The sequence below is a fragment of the Berghia stephanieae genome, chromosome 15 (genome assembly GCF_034508935.2).
Source record: "Berghia stephanieae isolate SIO BIC M18660-M18661 chromosome 15, UCSD_Bste_1.3, whole genome shotgun sequence".
In the NCBI taxonomy this organism is placed as follows: Eukaryota; Metazoa; Mollusca; class Gastropoda; order Nudibranchia; family Aeolidiidae; genus Berghia; species Berghia stephanieae.
In genome coordinates, this window is record NC_088374.1 from 13,584,022 (window position 1) to 13,599,581 (window position 15,560).

At 36.3% G+C, this 15,560-nt stretch overlaps 1 protein-coding gene and 1 long non-coding RNA gene across 2 annotated transcripts in view; one reads left to right on the forward strand and one right to left on the reverse strand.

Moving 5' to 3' along the window:
* LOC144960850 (uncharacterized) overlaps positions 1-4,345 on the forward strand; it is a 77,912-nt gene extending 73,567 nt beyond the window's left edge. Inside the window, exon 2 of the long non-coding RNA XR_013642957.1 lies at positions 4,206-4,345. This is a non-coding gene — a long non-coding RNA (uncharacterized LOC144960850). The remainder of the gene's footprint in view (positions 1-4,205) is intronic.
* An 891-nt stretch (positions 4,346-5,236) lies between these two features.
* LOC144960721 (beta-1,3-galactosyltransferase 1-like) lies at positions 5,237-15,259 on the reverse strand. Its single transcript, XM_078894011.1, has 2 exons — positions 14,963-15,259; positions 5,237-6,446 (listed from the first exon to the last, which is right to left on the reverse strand). Exon 2 carries the CDS (start codon positions 6,443-6,445, stop codon positions 5,237-5,239), a length of 1,209 nt encoding a protein of 402 aa, XP_078750137.1. The 5' UTR covers position 6,446; positions 14,963-15,259.
* Between the last annotated feature and the right edge of the window lie 301 nt (positions 15,260-15,560).

A 15,560-nucleotide genomic window follows, 5' to 3' on the forward strand; every position in this document is an offset into this window, starting at 1 on the left:
ATGTAACTATTATGATTTTATAAAGATTTTATTAAAACAGTACACGATTGAGCAGCTATGGCCCCTCAAGGCCGATAAAAAATGATAAAAGACAGAAACGGGCGCTTAAATGACCTAAATAGTGTCGAAAGCGCCGTTAAACACCTAAAAACAAAACAAAACAATGGTCACCGATCAGGGACATGCTGTTACCCTACCGAGAGAGAGAGAGAGAGAGAGAGAGAGAGAGAGAGAGTCTCAACTTTTTCTATTATGCCATTTGACACAAATCTTTCAATTTCATTTTCTATTTTTGCCCTGAGCATGTATGGCGGAAACCGTGCCTTGCAATATCTAGTGTTAGTACCTGTCTTCATTGCGAATTTGACTGTTCTATCATTCAATAAACCATTTTCCCCAAAAGCATGTATGTTATCATTCAACAATATTTCTAACGAGGCATTAGTACTAGTTTCACACTTCACAGAAAATATGGGATTCCAGTCCAGTTTGATGTGTTGAAGCCAGTTCCTGACAAGCAATGATGGTACATCTCCTGGGACAACGACAATCGGGAGTTTCAACTTCTGTCCATTGTAGTCAACTGGTACAACAGTCTCTCCTAACACTGGCACACTACCTCCTGTGTATGTCTTTAAACGCTTTGTTGATTCTGATGGTTGAAGAGTGATGTTTCTTGAACTACACACATCAAAATCGGCCTTGTTCATGACACTTAGTGTAGCGCCAGTGTCAAGCACGAATGTCACCTTGCGTAATTTACATCGACTGGAAGCGAAACTGGCTTTGTGTTGACACTACGACAATTTGGTGATCCTGTCATCTCATACAATTGAATTTCTGGGTCATTTGTGGTAGACATGGTGTGTGCGACAGATTCGGAATTGTCAAGCTGCACATCCACGAAATGCTGACGATGACGCTCATTGTGGCCGCCTGTCGGCTCATGCAAAGGGGTTGGTTTGGACGATCTACACGCCTTTGCAATGTGGCCACCCTTGCTGCACTTGTAGCAGGTTGCTGATTTAAACTTACTTTGCTGGGGTGAATGTGGGCCCAGACAACGATAACAGTTGTTCAATCTGTTGTTGGTGTTGTATTTAGAATGGCAATGGTGATTCTTTGCCGTACGATGATGCGTGACATTTACTGCATGAAGAGTCGGATGAGCAGCAAGAGTTCGGGCTTTTTTTTTATACCCCAACATTTAAACAAAACAATTCATACATTAAGCGGGTGGTTGGATGGGAGCATCACCCTTGAATCGTATACCTATGATGTTCGCATTGGTGTACGATCCAATAGTGATGTCGTTTCTTCTTCTCTTTACTAGCCTATCCTGCTTCTTTGGTTTGTGATTGTATTTTTGACAGGGGATATTTTTTTTCTGTAAATCTTCTGCCTGTTTGTTCTTGGTTATTTATAATTTAGCTTATGATATCTTTAGGTTATGATTTTGATTTACATTTGTATTGTTTTTGTTAGATTGCTTGTTTTTTTTGTTTTTTGTTTCAGCGGTCTCTCATATAACCTCAATTGTGTTGGAAGAGACCTAAAGAAACATACAAACAAAAATCATACATTAAGCCCAGACATGCTGCCCACAAACCACACATATACCCACATACATACGCAACTCTAGATACAACAAACACACCACCTCTGGAGAACAAGCAGCATCATACACAAAAAACCAACAATACAAAATAAAAACAACCTACAAAGAGGATGACTTCCCACCATTGACAATTATAACCTTAAACATCAGAGGTATGAGACAGAAAATACAAAACATTAAAAATCTAATAAAGAACTACAGACCAGACTTCCTACTGTTACAAGAAATGAACATAGATGACAAATACATACAAGAACGAACACTTTTCGAACTTAGACCAGAAGTTAAGAATATATTTTGGACAATCGACAAGTAAAAAAGAAACTGTAGAGGAGTAGCCATAATGAAAGTCTCCGACAAATGGACAGTTACCCAACACGACCATGACAACACAGGACGAATAGGGAAAATAGACGTGACTCAAGACGGCTACAAATTCCAAATTTACAACATCTACGGACCTGCCTCAAGAACGGACAAAAAAAGACAACTTTCCTAGACTTAGAAAAAAGAATAGAGACAAACCCATCGACACTCATCATCTTAGCAGGGGATTTCAATAACATACTACACCCACGCGACACAACTCACCATAGAACACAACAAACAGCCATAGACAAACACATACAACAACGAATTACAGAAAAACACAATCTAACAGATACATACAGAGAAACATTCCCACTCGGAAGAAGAAACCACCTTTAAATCACCCGCAAACACAGGATCCAGACTTGACAAAATATACATATCCAAATCAACCACAATATCAGAAATTAAACACTAAGAGAACACACTAAACTACACAGGCCACAAAGCGGTCTACGCCCAGTACAACCCAAATTACAAGACCCAAACAAAAAGGTGCCTACTGAAAATTCAACAACAGTCTCCTGCAGGACCATCATTACATACAATACATGACCGACATCATATTAGTTTATACGGACAATATACGGAACGACAACAACCGGGAATGGTGGGACACCCTCAAACAGATCACACAAACGCTAACACAAATTATAGGGAAAAAATACAAGACAAAACCAACAGAAGGGAAACAAAGTACAAAACAATCATCAACATCGACAGAGCGCGTGACAACAAAACAGAAATACAAACACAACCCCATGTGACAAAATCAATAGAAAAACTGAAAGAAATTGAACAAAAATAATACAGAATAGAAAAACTGAAAGAAATTGAACAAAAATAATACAGAATATAAAAACTGAAAGAAATTGAACAAAAATAATACAGAGTCCACAAACTAAGCAGCACATACAAAACACGCAACGACTACACTGATTTAAACGACACAATAGCGCGAATAGAAAACGAATTACACAACAGACGACATGTAGACAAAATCAGAACCATAGATGGGCAAATAACAAAAAACGAGACAGACATCCTCAAGACCTTCTACAATTTTTTACAAACAACTATACACAAGTGGCGAAATATCAACAGACATACAAGACCACTAAACCGATTATACAAAGAAACTGACAGACGGACAGAAAGAGCAATTAGATACAGAGATCACAATAGAAGACTTAGAACACAGCCTAAACAACATAAACACAAACAAATCCCCAGGCCCTGATGGACTAACAGTAGAATTCTACAAAGGTTTCTTCCCCCTCCTTAAAAAAAAACTCCCCTAGAACTGACCAAAGAAATACACAAAGAGGGACAATTAACGAACAGCCAAAAGATATCATACATAACCCTCATACCCAAAGAAAGCAACACAACAGACGTCAAACAATACAGACCCATATCCCTCCTAAACACCGACTACAAAATTATAGCGAAAACTTTAAGCAACAAAATCAAAACTTACCTGCCCCAACTGATAGACCAAGAACAAACATGTAGCATAAAAAAACAGAACAATAGAGCAGCACACAAACTTCCTCAGAGACCTTATATGATATGTAAAACCGACACACACACACACACACACACACTCACACACGCATACATCTTGTCCATCGATCAAGAGAAAGCTTTTGATAGGTTAGAACACAGCTTCTTACACAAAATATTAGAACACAGCAACATAAGCCCTTATTACAGAAGATGGATAAAAATACTATACAACAATCCCTCCAGCTGTGTAATAGTCAATCAAATAATATCTGATCCCTTCCAAATCGGTCGGTCAGTACGACAGGGTTGCCTTCTCTCGGCCCAACTATACATTTTATGTCTCGAAACCGTTTTGGAAAAAATTAAGAGAAACCCGAAAATTAAAGGCACCAGAATTCCTGTGTGTGTGTGTTATGTGTTGTACCGGTATGGTGTTTACTTTATGCCCGAAAAGTACCGAATTCGACCAACCGTCGCACTGTGTGGCTTTTAGCAAGTCACCTTGCTTTAGCTCATTTTGTGATGCTGCACTACGGCTGACGCCTGAGTTATGAAGGTCTTCCATTGCACTGACCCTAAAAAAAATTTCCCCTTAGGGATTAATAAAGGGAACTGTATACTATATATTTTTATGGGAAGGGTGTATGCGAGTATAAATTGATTTCACGGGCCTGTATCAATTTCCTTATTCGTTTATTTTCCTTCACAGGCTTACAAAAGATGGGCAGATTTCGTGTGGAATCGACGCAGACTTGCCCAGTCCTAGCAGGAAATCGAGTCAAAATTGACGGTTACGATTACGTGCACCACATTTGTTATTTATTTATGAATATGGATACCGGTAACTACACAATTCCCTTTAGCGGGAAATACAATTTCCGTCTCTACAAACAGGAAGCTGGGCAGAATGGAACGACCTGGTTTCTGTGCATGACGAACCCTACGAAGGACGGGTCGAAAAAGAAGATAATTATAACGGTGGACGACGACGATTGGCAAGACACACACGATATCCCGAATATGGTTTACTGTCCCGTCTTGGCGCATTGCGACAAGGACAGTCAGGTTTGGATCGAAGCCGACGCGGAAATGGATACAGAAATACGAGCTGGTTTCAGTGGAAAGTTACTGAATCAAATTACCCCTGCTGCGAAGGAGTGTTAATGATGTAAATTATTTTAAGTTTCATAGGCAATGTGTGTGTGTGTGTGTGTGTGAGCGTGTGTGTGTGCGTGTGTGTGAGTGATTCCTGGGTGCAAGTCCTGCTGTGAACTTCGCCAAGTTGAGTCCTCAAAGAATACACATCTTTTCAACATAAGTTTGGGCTGAAAACTCGTCTTTCAAACATATCATCGATTATAAGGACCCTCATCTTACCTAAAACTATCAAACCTGGGACTTTAGGAGGGCTTCGTGGAACATGTAAAGTAAAGTAATCCTTTAGAGCCTTTAGGCTTATGGAGCCGGAGTTTATCCCGTTTTCTATAGCCTGAAACGGACAATACCAATTGCTTGCTATCCATTGGATAGGACGCTAATCTATCGCAAAGTTCTTTCCGCCAGATCCAACAGACCTACCCTGAGTGGACGGGGAGGGGGGGGGAGGGGTCAGAAAAAATCTCGACAACGTGGAAAATGAAGGTCATTTTAATCGATCAATAGTTGAAGGGCGAGTTTCTGGCCAAAACTTTATACACTTTGCCTATCCAGAGTGCGGTAGTATATTTTGAATCATCCTTGTCAATGCTGGAATACAAATGCTGCATTGTGGTATATAGAAACGCCTGCAATGGGAGCACAAAAAGCTGTAATGAAGACATCATCTAACCAGATGAGTCTAAGGCGTTGGTAGGCGTGAAAAAGTAGGCCTGCGGTCTCCACAGAGTATCCCATGAAGCCTCCCAATAAAAACGGTGGGTAGGAATCGTAAGGGTACTCTTGAACTGGGATGTGCCATTTGCTCCATGGGTTTCTCTGAGGTGTTTCCCCCGTTCGCATTTCTCCTAAAATAAAATGTGGGTTTTTGGTTGGATCTTTAGAATGTTCCTGAAGAGCTCGAGTCGCGTTGGGAAAATCTACCCGACAGTCGTCATCCATGCGTATAATAAACACAGATTTATTGCAGTGTGATACACTCCATCTTAAAAGAAGGGCAGCCTTTTTCGTGATATTTCTGTAAACGTCGATATAATCACATTGAACGATGTCTTTGTGTTCACGTTCTTCGTCTTTGATTTGTTTTTGTATATTTTTGGAATTTAAGTCATTGGGATTAGCAGGTGATCCGATAAAGAACAGCATTTTGGCACGGTTTTTGGGATCTTTTGCAAAAATGGCAGTGCTGTTTTTTTGGACTTTTCGCCTTCTTTCAAAATTCCCTGGCGCTGAGGGAACAGCTATGATGTATTTCACGTCGTTCTCAATGCAGGCGTTTGGTTGGTTGAGTAAGTAAGGATACGTGTGCGGGTTGATGATTGGCATATCCAGGAGTTTTGAGGTCAGATCCATTTTGTTGTTATTATTATCAATCTGTTTCGATTTGTGATTCCCATTACCACTGTGCTCAAAGCCCGTCAATTTATATGTATTATTATTACGGACGCTATATGTTGTGTTGAATAAGAATGACCAGCTGTCAGTAGAAAGTTGACTCTCATGGAGGTAATATTTTTGGAGGCACCGAAATATTTTTTGTATGAAAACGTCTTCAAATTTTATTTCCGAGTTTTGACTGGTTAATTTTACTCTCAAGTAGACCAGGGTATTTTGAGCTCCAGCTTGACTGAAGTTGATCTCGCAAGGAGAGTCTTCAAAAACAGTGTTACTTCCGGTTAGCTGTAACATTTTGGATGTGGTAATGTACAATGAAGTGGTAATGATGGCAGCAATTAGAGTCAAAATAATCTTGTTCTTTCTTCGCACTCGACTGTATATGAAAGTAATAGCCATTCTGAGGAAATAAAGAGAAATGTACTAATCAAGACAATTTCACAGAAACATATATTGTTATTGTCGTCAGTGTTTTTAGTGGAGCCACTAAACCTAAAGTACAGTAGTCCTTCAGAGCCATTAGACGCTTGGAGCTTAAGTTTATTCCGGTTTCGGTAGCGTGAAAGGGGCAATACGATTTGCTTGCTACCCTTTGTGTAGAACGCAATATTTTCTTCTACATTTTCTTCTTCTTCTTTTCTTCTTCATCTTTTCTTCTTCTTCTTTTCTTCTTCGTCTTTTCCTCTTCCTACTCCTCATACTCCTTCTCCTCCTCATACTCCTTCTCCTCCTCCTCCTCCTCCTCCTCATACTCCTTCTCCTCCTCCTCCTCTTCTTCTTCTTCTTCTTCTTCTTCTTCTTCTTCTTCTTGCGATTTTGACTGTGGTTACTTAGTTTAACAAATTACCAAACATATTATCTCATTCGTCTATTGTGTTTCATTCATCCTGCTTTGTTGATAAGGGGAAACCCAAAACGTCCACATTGTCTGTAATCGTTTATTAAATTGAATCTTACCTTCAATTTGACATTGTTATTTATTTCTTCGAGCTTCGAGCAGCAAAATCTATATAGTCCAATGTGATCTCACTTGTCTTGGGCCTATCAAGTATTTGTTTCACATATCTCCCTCTCTATCTCTCTCTCTCTCTCTCTCTCTCTCTCTCTCTCTCTCTCTCTCTCTCTCTCTCTCTCTCTCGAAATATTTTATAAATAACTCCGTTTCTCAAAAGTTGAGCAGTGTCAGTGTATGGTATTTGTTTTTATAATTGTATATATATATATATATATATATATATATATATATATATATATATATATATATATATATATATCTTTATATATATATGTATGTTAAGGGACCCCTTGTAAAGCGCGTTGAGCACGTTTAATGGGTATTGCGCCATATAAAATAATCTCCAGTTTGGGACAATTACTGGGGTTGATCGACAAATAAATGCAAGAAAAAATGTTTTTCTAGTCTATTCACTAAACTTGTTCAAATTACTTTATGAAGGGTCCCTAGTCAACAACAATACACCTGGGTGGGGTTGCTGACCTCCCATAGTGGGAAGGGGGGTACATACTGTGTCTTCTATCCCCTTATATCTGATTCCAACATGCTTTCTGTCTTTGTCTTGGAATGAGATTACTTGTTCTTGTCCTGGCCCTGGCCGGAGTCCTAGCTGGGAGGGAAACAGTCAAATGCATAGTAATTGTTTTGGGAGATGATATTTCTTTCCTTGTAAATCATCTCTCTGTTATGTACTGTTATTCTTTTCATTTTTAACATATGATTTGTAAACATTTAAGTGTATTCCTCTTAGTGGGGACCTGTGCTTGTGCCTGGATGAGACTTTTAGGTGATCTCAAACTAAGTACTTTGATAGTGTGCTCTTGGAATCTACATCTGTTTCCTCTTTGAACAAATTCCCCTTTGTCTTACCTTTTCTTGGGTGCTTTAATTGTAATTCTAAAACTTTTTACTATCCCGTTTTCTTCATTTTTACTGGCGCTGATATTCTTAATGTGTTGCAAACGCCGTAAAACCCTTAAAAACAAAACAAACAACAGCAACACGTCAGGCTATAAGTTTACGTTTTATTTGAAATTCAACACATGTGAAAGTAACAGCTTCTAAATTGTAGGCATTCAATAGAAAGTGGGCCAAAATAAAAATTCACTGATTGAAACGGGGACAAAGTGTACAGACTAGGCAAAAGCAAACAATCGTAATGACGTATGGTAACTTAGTAACTGGTTCTAAACTATCGAAATAATGGCGGACGCCTTTATGAAATACTTCTTGTTTTTGTTTTGTTTTTAAGGGTTTTACGGCGCTTGCAACACATTTAGGTTATATCAGCGCCAGTAAAAAGGAAGAAAATGGGATAGTAAAAATTTCTAGAATTACAATTAAAGCACCCAAGAAAAAGTAAGACAAAGGGGAACTGAGAACAAATAGTGATCAGATGTAGATTCCAGGAGCATACCACCAATGTACTCAGTTTGAAATCACCTATAAGTCTCATCCAGACACAAGCACAAAACCAAACAAAGAGGAATACACTCAAATGCTTACATTATAAATTCAAAATAAAAATAATAATACATAACAGAGAGATGATTTACAAGGAAAAAAATATCATTTCCCAAAACAATAACTATGCATTTGACTGTTTCCCTCCCAGCCAGGATTTCGGCCAGTGCCAGGACAAAACCAAGTAATCTCATTCCGAGACAAAGACAGAAAGCATGTTGGAAAACAGATATAAGGGGATAGAAGACACAGTATGTACCTCCCTGCCCACTATGGGAGGTCAGGATCCCCACCCAGGAGATACTTCTTCGACGAGCATAAAAGTGTATCCAGAGTAGAAAAACATTATAAATCCGATCTTGTTTTGACTTTTATACATTCTCATCACATTATACGAGAAAAAGTTCTGGCCAGCACGAAGCTCAAAAAGTACTGATTTTTTTGTCTGCTGGGCAGACGTGACATCAGACTATTGAATCCTATTTTATATACGTTATAACATGCACAAGATAACAATAATATCGTAAAATTCAACAACTACTAACTACAGGTTATGTGGTCTAGTAGTAAAACACGCTCTTTCTGATTGGATGGTCTTGGGTTCCAGCCTCGCTCGCTTGGCACATAGTTGAGTCCTTTTTTGTAATTTCGCCTAACAGGCGTCAGGTCTCGATCTACATTTTAAGTGTTGCTTTTGGCTAGGAAACCGGAACCCTTTGTAAAGTGCTTTGAGCAAGTTTAATGGATATTGCGCTATATAAAAGCTTAAGCTCAACTACTACAAATTCTAATTTTATTTGATTTCCGCAAACTAGGAGATCATATGAGTAAGTTTAGTGACCATTGCATAAAAGTTATAAGTCCCAGGGAAAAACATTTTCCTTATATTAAAGTTGAGCTTTTATATAGGGCAAAATCCACTAAACATGCTAAAAATGCTTTACTAGCAGCAACACTTAACCTAAAGAATGAGACATGACGCCTGTTAGGCGATAATACATTTTTCACCGAAACAGACAACTTAGTTAATGACCAAGTATTCATTTTACACCTGAGTACGGTGAGAGAATGTGAGAAAAGAGTCATTTCCAAGGACCCAACTATACGCCGAGCGAGCGAGACTCAAACCCAGGACCTTCCGATTCGAAGGCGAGCGTCATTCCACAAGACCACATAACAGCACTAAAGCTGAGTAGAGTAGAATTTAGTTAAAGGAATAGAAAACCCAGATTGTCCATTTCTGACCCAACGTCTCAAAACGGTATTATGTCGGGATGGACCAGATGCTAAAAAGTCAAATTATCGTTAAACTAGTCAAAAATATGAAACGTTGGTATTTAGCACAATAAAATGTGATAATCCTTCTCCTCTATAAAGCAAATAAACTCAACTTAAGCATGATATTTCTGGCTATAAATTCCATTTTCAGCATCTTAATCATCCCGACTTAATACCGTTTTGAGACGAGGGGTCACATTTAATATTAAGCTCGAATGGAAATATTTGATTTTTAAAAAAATGAGAATGCAGGAAAAACACATGGCTGATTTTGAGATTTTAATTGTTTATAGAGTTATATTCATTTTGAAGTGCCCCGCAACAGCACCCCCCGGCGGCTACCAAATGGTTCATGAGGGGGACAGTGCTTTCGCGGATTGGGTGAAGCGATCCAACGTGGAGTTGTAGCCATACGAAACTACTACTAGCATAAACAATTCCGAAAAACTGTATTAGGAGTTATAGATATCGATCAATAATTTTCTTTCCCATGAACAGATTTCGGTGGATTTTTTATGTTATAAATGCCGTTGAGTATGGTACCAGTTATGTAAAATTTAGCTTGGTACCATAAAGTATGTATGTATGTATGTATGTATGTATGTATGTATGTATGTATGTATGTATGTATGTATGTATGTATGTATGTATGTATGTATGTATGTATGTATGTATGTATGTATGTGTATGTATGATTATGTAAGTATGTATGTTTTGTAATTATGTATGTAAGGATTATGTATGTATGTATGTATTTTATGAATCTGTAATGATATTAGTTGAATGTAAGTATGTATGTATGTATGTATGTATGAAGTAATTAGTAAGTAAAGGTATGTATGTAAAGTATGTATGTATGGTATGTATGTATGTATGTATGTATTATGTATGTATGTATGTAAGATTGTATGTATGTATGTAGATGTAATGTATGTAGATATGTATGTAAATTTATTGTAGATGTATGTATAGTATGATGTATTATGTATGTATTAAGTATGTTGTGTATGATGTATGTGTATGATGTTATGTATGTATGTATGTATGTATGTATGTAGTATTACTGTATGTATGTATGTATGTATGTATGTATGTATGTATGTATATGTATGTATTATGATGTATGTTGTATGTATGTATGTATGTATGTGTGTATGTATGTATTTATGTATGTATGTATGTATGTATTATGATGTATGTATGTAGTATGTATGTATGTATGTAATGTATGAATGTATGTATGTATGTATGTATGTATGTATGATGTATGTATGTATGATGTATGTATGTATGTATGTATGTAATGTATGTATGTATGTATGTATGTATTTAATGTATGTAAATGTAATGTATGTATGTATGTAGTATGTATGTATGTATGTATGTAATATGTATGTAAGTTGTATGTATGTATGTATGTATGTATGTATGTAAGTTGTATGTATGTATGAAGTAGTAAGGAAAGTAGATAGAGTTAGTATTGTAAATGACTGTCTGTATGTATGTATGTAAATGTAATGTAATGTATGTAGTAATGTATGTATGTATGTAATGATGTATGATATGTATGTCATGTATGTAATGTATGTATGAATTAGTATGTATGTAATGAATTATGTAGTAGTATTAGTATGTATTAATGAAAGTATGTATGAAAGTTATGTAAGAATGATGTTGTAGTATGTATGTATGTATGTATGTATGACGTTGTAAAGTATTATTAATGAGTATGTATGTATAGTATGTATGTATGTAAAGTATGTATGTATGTATGTATGTATGTATGAAATATGTATGTAATGTATGTATTATGTAATGTAAGTTTAATGTATGTAATGTATGTACATGTACTGTATGTATAGTATGACTTCAGAATAGAATTAAGACATGTAAGTCAGTATAAGTAAGTCATGTAATGTACATAAGTAAGAATACATGACACGAACAGTATTACAATGTCATACATACAACAATACATTCAGTCAACAATACAAAGACTGACATACAGACATACATACAGACATACATACAGACATACATACAGTACATCGACATACTACATACATACATACATTACAAACTGAATACATACATACATGACATACATACATACATACTACAGACATACATACAGTACAAACTACATACATACAGACATACATACATACAGTACATACATACATACATAACATACTACATACATACATAAATACATACATAACATACATACATACAACAGATACATACATACAACATACATACACAGTACATGACTATACATACATACATACATACATACACATACATACTTACATACATCATATTCATACATACATAACTACATACATACATACATACATACATACATACAGACATAACTTACATACATACATACATACATCCAGACATACATACATACATACATACATACTACATACAGACATACAGACATACATACATACATACATACATACATACATACATACATACATACATGACATACATACATACATACATACATACATACATACATACATACATACACATTAACATACAGACATACATACTACATACATACATACATACATACATACATACATACATACATACAACTACATACATACATACATACATAAAATACATACATCATACCATACGCTACATACATACATACAACAGACATACTTACATACATACAACAGACATCATACATACATACATACATACATACCATACATACATAAAATACAACATACTACAACATACAACTACATACATACATACATACTGACATACAGACAGACCCCAACACCCCTCCCCGCACCCCCCACATCCTCACACAACCCCACCCACTCCCACCCACCACTCACACCTCCACCACATCTCCACCCCATCCCCCCCCCCCCCCCCCAAGTCGCAACAACGGTGCCCCCCGCACCTGCCCATACCCACACCACACCCAAAGCACCCAAACAGCTAATGATAAAAACACGTAAAAACCCCAACCCCACACACATTTGAGAACGAAATCCACCCAGTAGCTACAGCCATAAAGAAAAATGACAACGAAACAATATAAACCATAGTGACACAACCCAGGTCCGATGAAGTCCACATCCCCCCTCCCGCATGGACATCATCAACAAGAGTAGATTTACAATCGACGAACACACAAGCTGTGTTAAAAAATTACCTAATGAAAAGAACCCGGCAGACAGTGTCACCTATAAATAATAAACAAAAATAAACAAACTGGCACCAATTTTTAACGGCCATCATAAACACCTGATTAAAATATCATAAAGACCCCCCCAGACTGGAAACACAGTATCATAACACTGTACCATAAAATAATGGGAACAAGGAAAAACGCCGACGACTAGCGACCTATCGCCTTAAATTTCATCTTCATCAACGTCATCATCATCATCATCATCATTATCATCGTCATCAACACTAATATCATTATTACCTCTGGGACAATTCTGAGGGAGGTCTGAAACTTCACTGTTCAAATTAATACTCCAGCTCTATACATTGTACATTATTTTAGGAAATGGTATTATGTCAATGAATATGTTACCCTTGTTACATTATCATGTATATTTCCTGAAATAAACTATTTTGATATGTATCTATATATGTATGTATGTATGTATGTATGTATGTATGTATGTATGTATGTATGTATGTATGTATGTATGTATGTATGTATGTATGTATGTATGTATGTATGTATGTATGTATGTATTTGTGTATGTGTGTATGTATGTATGTGTGTAGGTATATGTGTGTGTATGTGAGTGTATGTGGTATGCACGTGGTGTGGACGTGGCGTGCGTATGTATGTATGTATGTATGTATGTATGTATGTATGTATGTATGTATGTATGTATGTATCTATCTATCTATCTATCTATCTATCTATCTATCTATCTATCTATCTATCTATCTATCTATCTATCTATCTATCTATCTATCTATCTATCTATCCATCTATCTATCTCTCTTTCTGTCTATCTGATATATATTTCTACCTCTCCATTAACCAAACTCCCAAATCACAAAGCAAAGCATACTGTGTTTATTGCAATGAAATGAACACAATGTTTAAGTCAAATAAATACTGAGTCTATTAAAACGTTTAAATTAAAATCGATAAGGTCCGGACAGCTCAGGATAATATATATATAATATATAAATATATAGTATATCTATATATATATATATATATATATATATATATATATATATCATCCGAAAGCGAGTGTCACACCAAAGACCACAAAAACACGCACGGCAAAGAAAACATGTATTTAACACATACGAGGAAAAGAAATAAAGGTGTATAAACGCTTATGGAGGAAAAGAAATAAAGGTGTATAAACACTTATGGAGGAAAAGAAATAAAGGTGTATAAACACTTATGGAGGAAAAGAAATAAATGTGTATAAACACTTACGGAGGAAAAGAAATAAATGTATGTTAACACTTACGGATGAAAAGAAAAACATGAATATAAACGATTACAGAGGCATGGAATAAAATGTATATAACCATTTACGGAGGAAAAGAAAAAAAAGGATTTAAACACTTACAGAGACAGAGGAAAAATGTATATCAACACTTACGGAGGCAAAGAAAAATGTATATAAACAGTAACAAAGCCAGAGAAAAAACGTATAAAACACTAGTGGAAGAAAAAAGTAAAATGGAACATCTCTAATCATTTGAATTTTAAATTTACTTGTAGTTATCTATCCTATCAAACATGTACATATATGCAGGTCTGGTATCCGAATCCATTATGGGCCACGTTTAACATTGTTGCAATGGGGAATATTTGGCGTTATTGTTTGAGATTTTCATGGCAACAATGAGCCCATAAGGAATTGGGTTATCAGACCTGCCAGTAATTGCACTTTGATCCTATCCCGATTTAATACAGGATTTCGGCGTTGGGCGAATACATTGTAACACAATTGAGAATGATATAAATTACAATACATTGTAACACAAATGAGAATGATAGAAATTCTAATACATTGTAACACACATGAAAATGATAGAAATTCCAGTACATTGTAACACACATGAAAATGATAGAAATTCCAGTACATTGTAACACAAATGAAAATGGTAGAAATTCTAATTCATACCTCCAAAACCAAGAAATAGAATAAAATCAACAGCGAAAAAAAAACACAAAGTATAGAAAACGATCTGTTCAATTCAAAGGCAGATGATGTGAGTGGCACGTTTGATAATCAATGTACAGATCTGTGTGACTTTGTTTACATGGCCTCGTTTTACTAATGGGTGAGCTTGAACGGTTCATTTGCATAATTCTGGTTGGGGCTCCCGACCTCCCATAGAGGGCAGGGAGGTACATACTGTGTCTTCTACCTCCCTATATCTGTTTTCCTGGGTGGGGCCCCCGACCTCCCATAGTGGACAGGGAGGTACATACTGTGTCTTTTACCTCCCTATATCTGTTTTTCCAACTTGCTTCTGTCTTTGTCTTTGAATGATATTACTTGGTTTTGTTCTGCGCTTGACCGGATACCGTTGGTGAGAGGAAAACAGTCAAATGTATAGTTAGTTTTGGGAGATGATATTTTTTTCCTTGTAAATCATCTCTCTGTTTTGCACTGTATTATGTTTGGTCTACGTATTATATATATACAAACAATCTTAATTATCTTTCAAATGTTTATAAATAGATCCTTTTATCCTAAAGTTGAGCACTATTATTTC

Excerpts from the sequence above, each read along its gene's own strand:
- LOC144960721 (XM_078894011.1), bottom strand. The coding sequence starts at position 6,445 with ATGGCTATTACTTTCATATACAGTCGAGTGCGAAGAAAGAACAAGATT.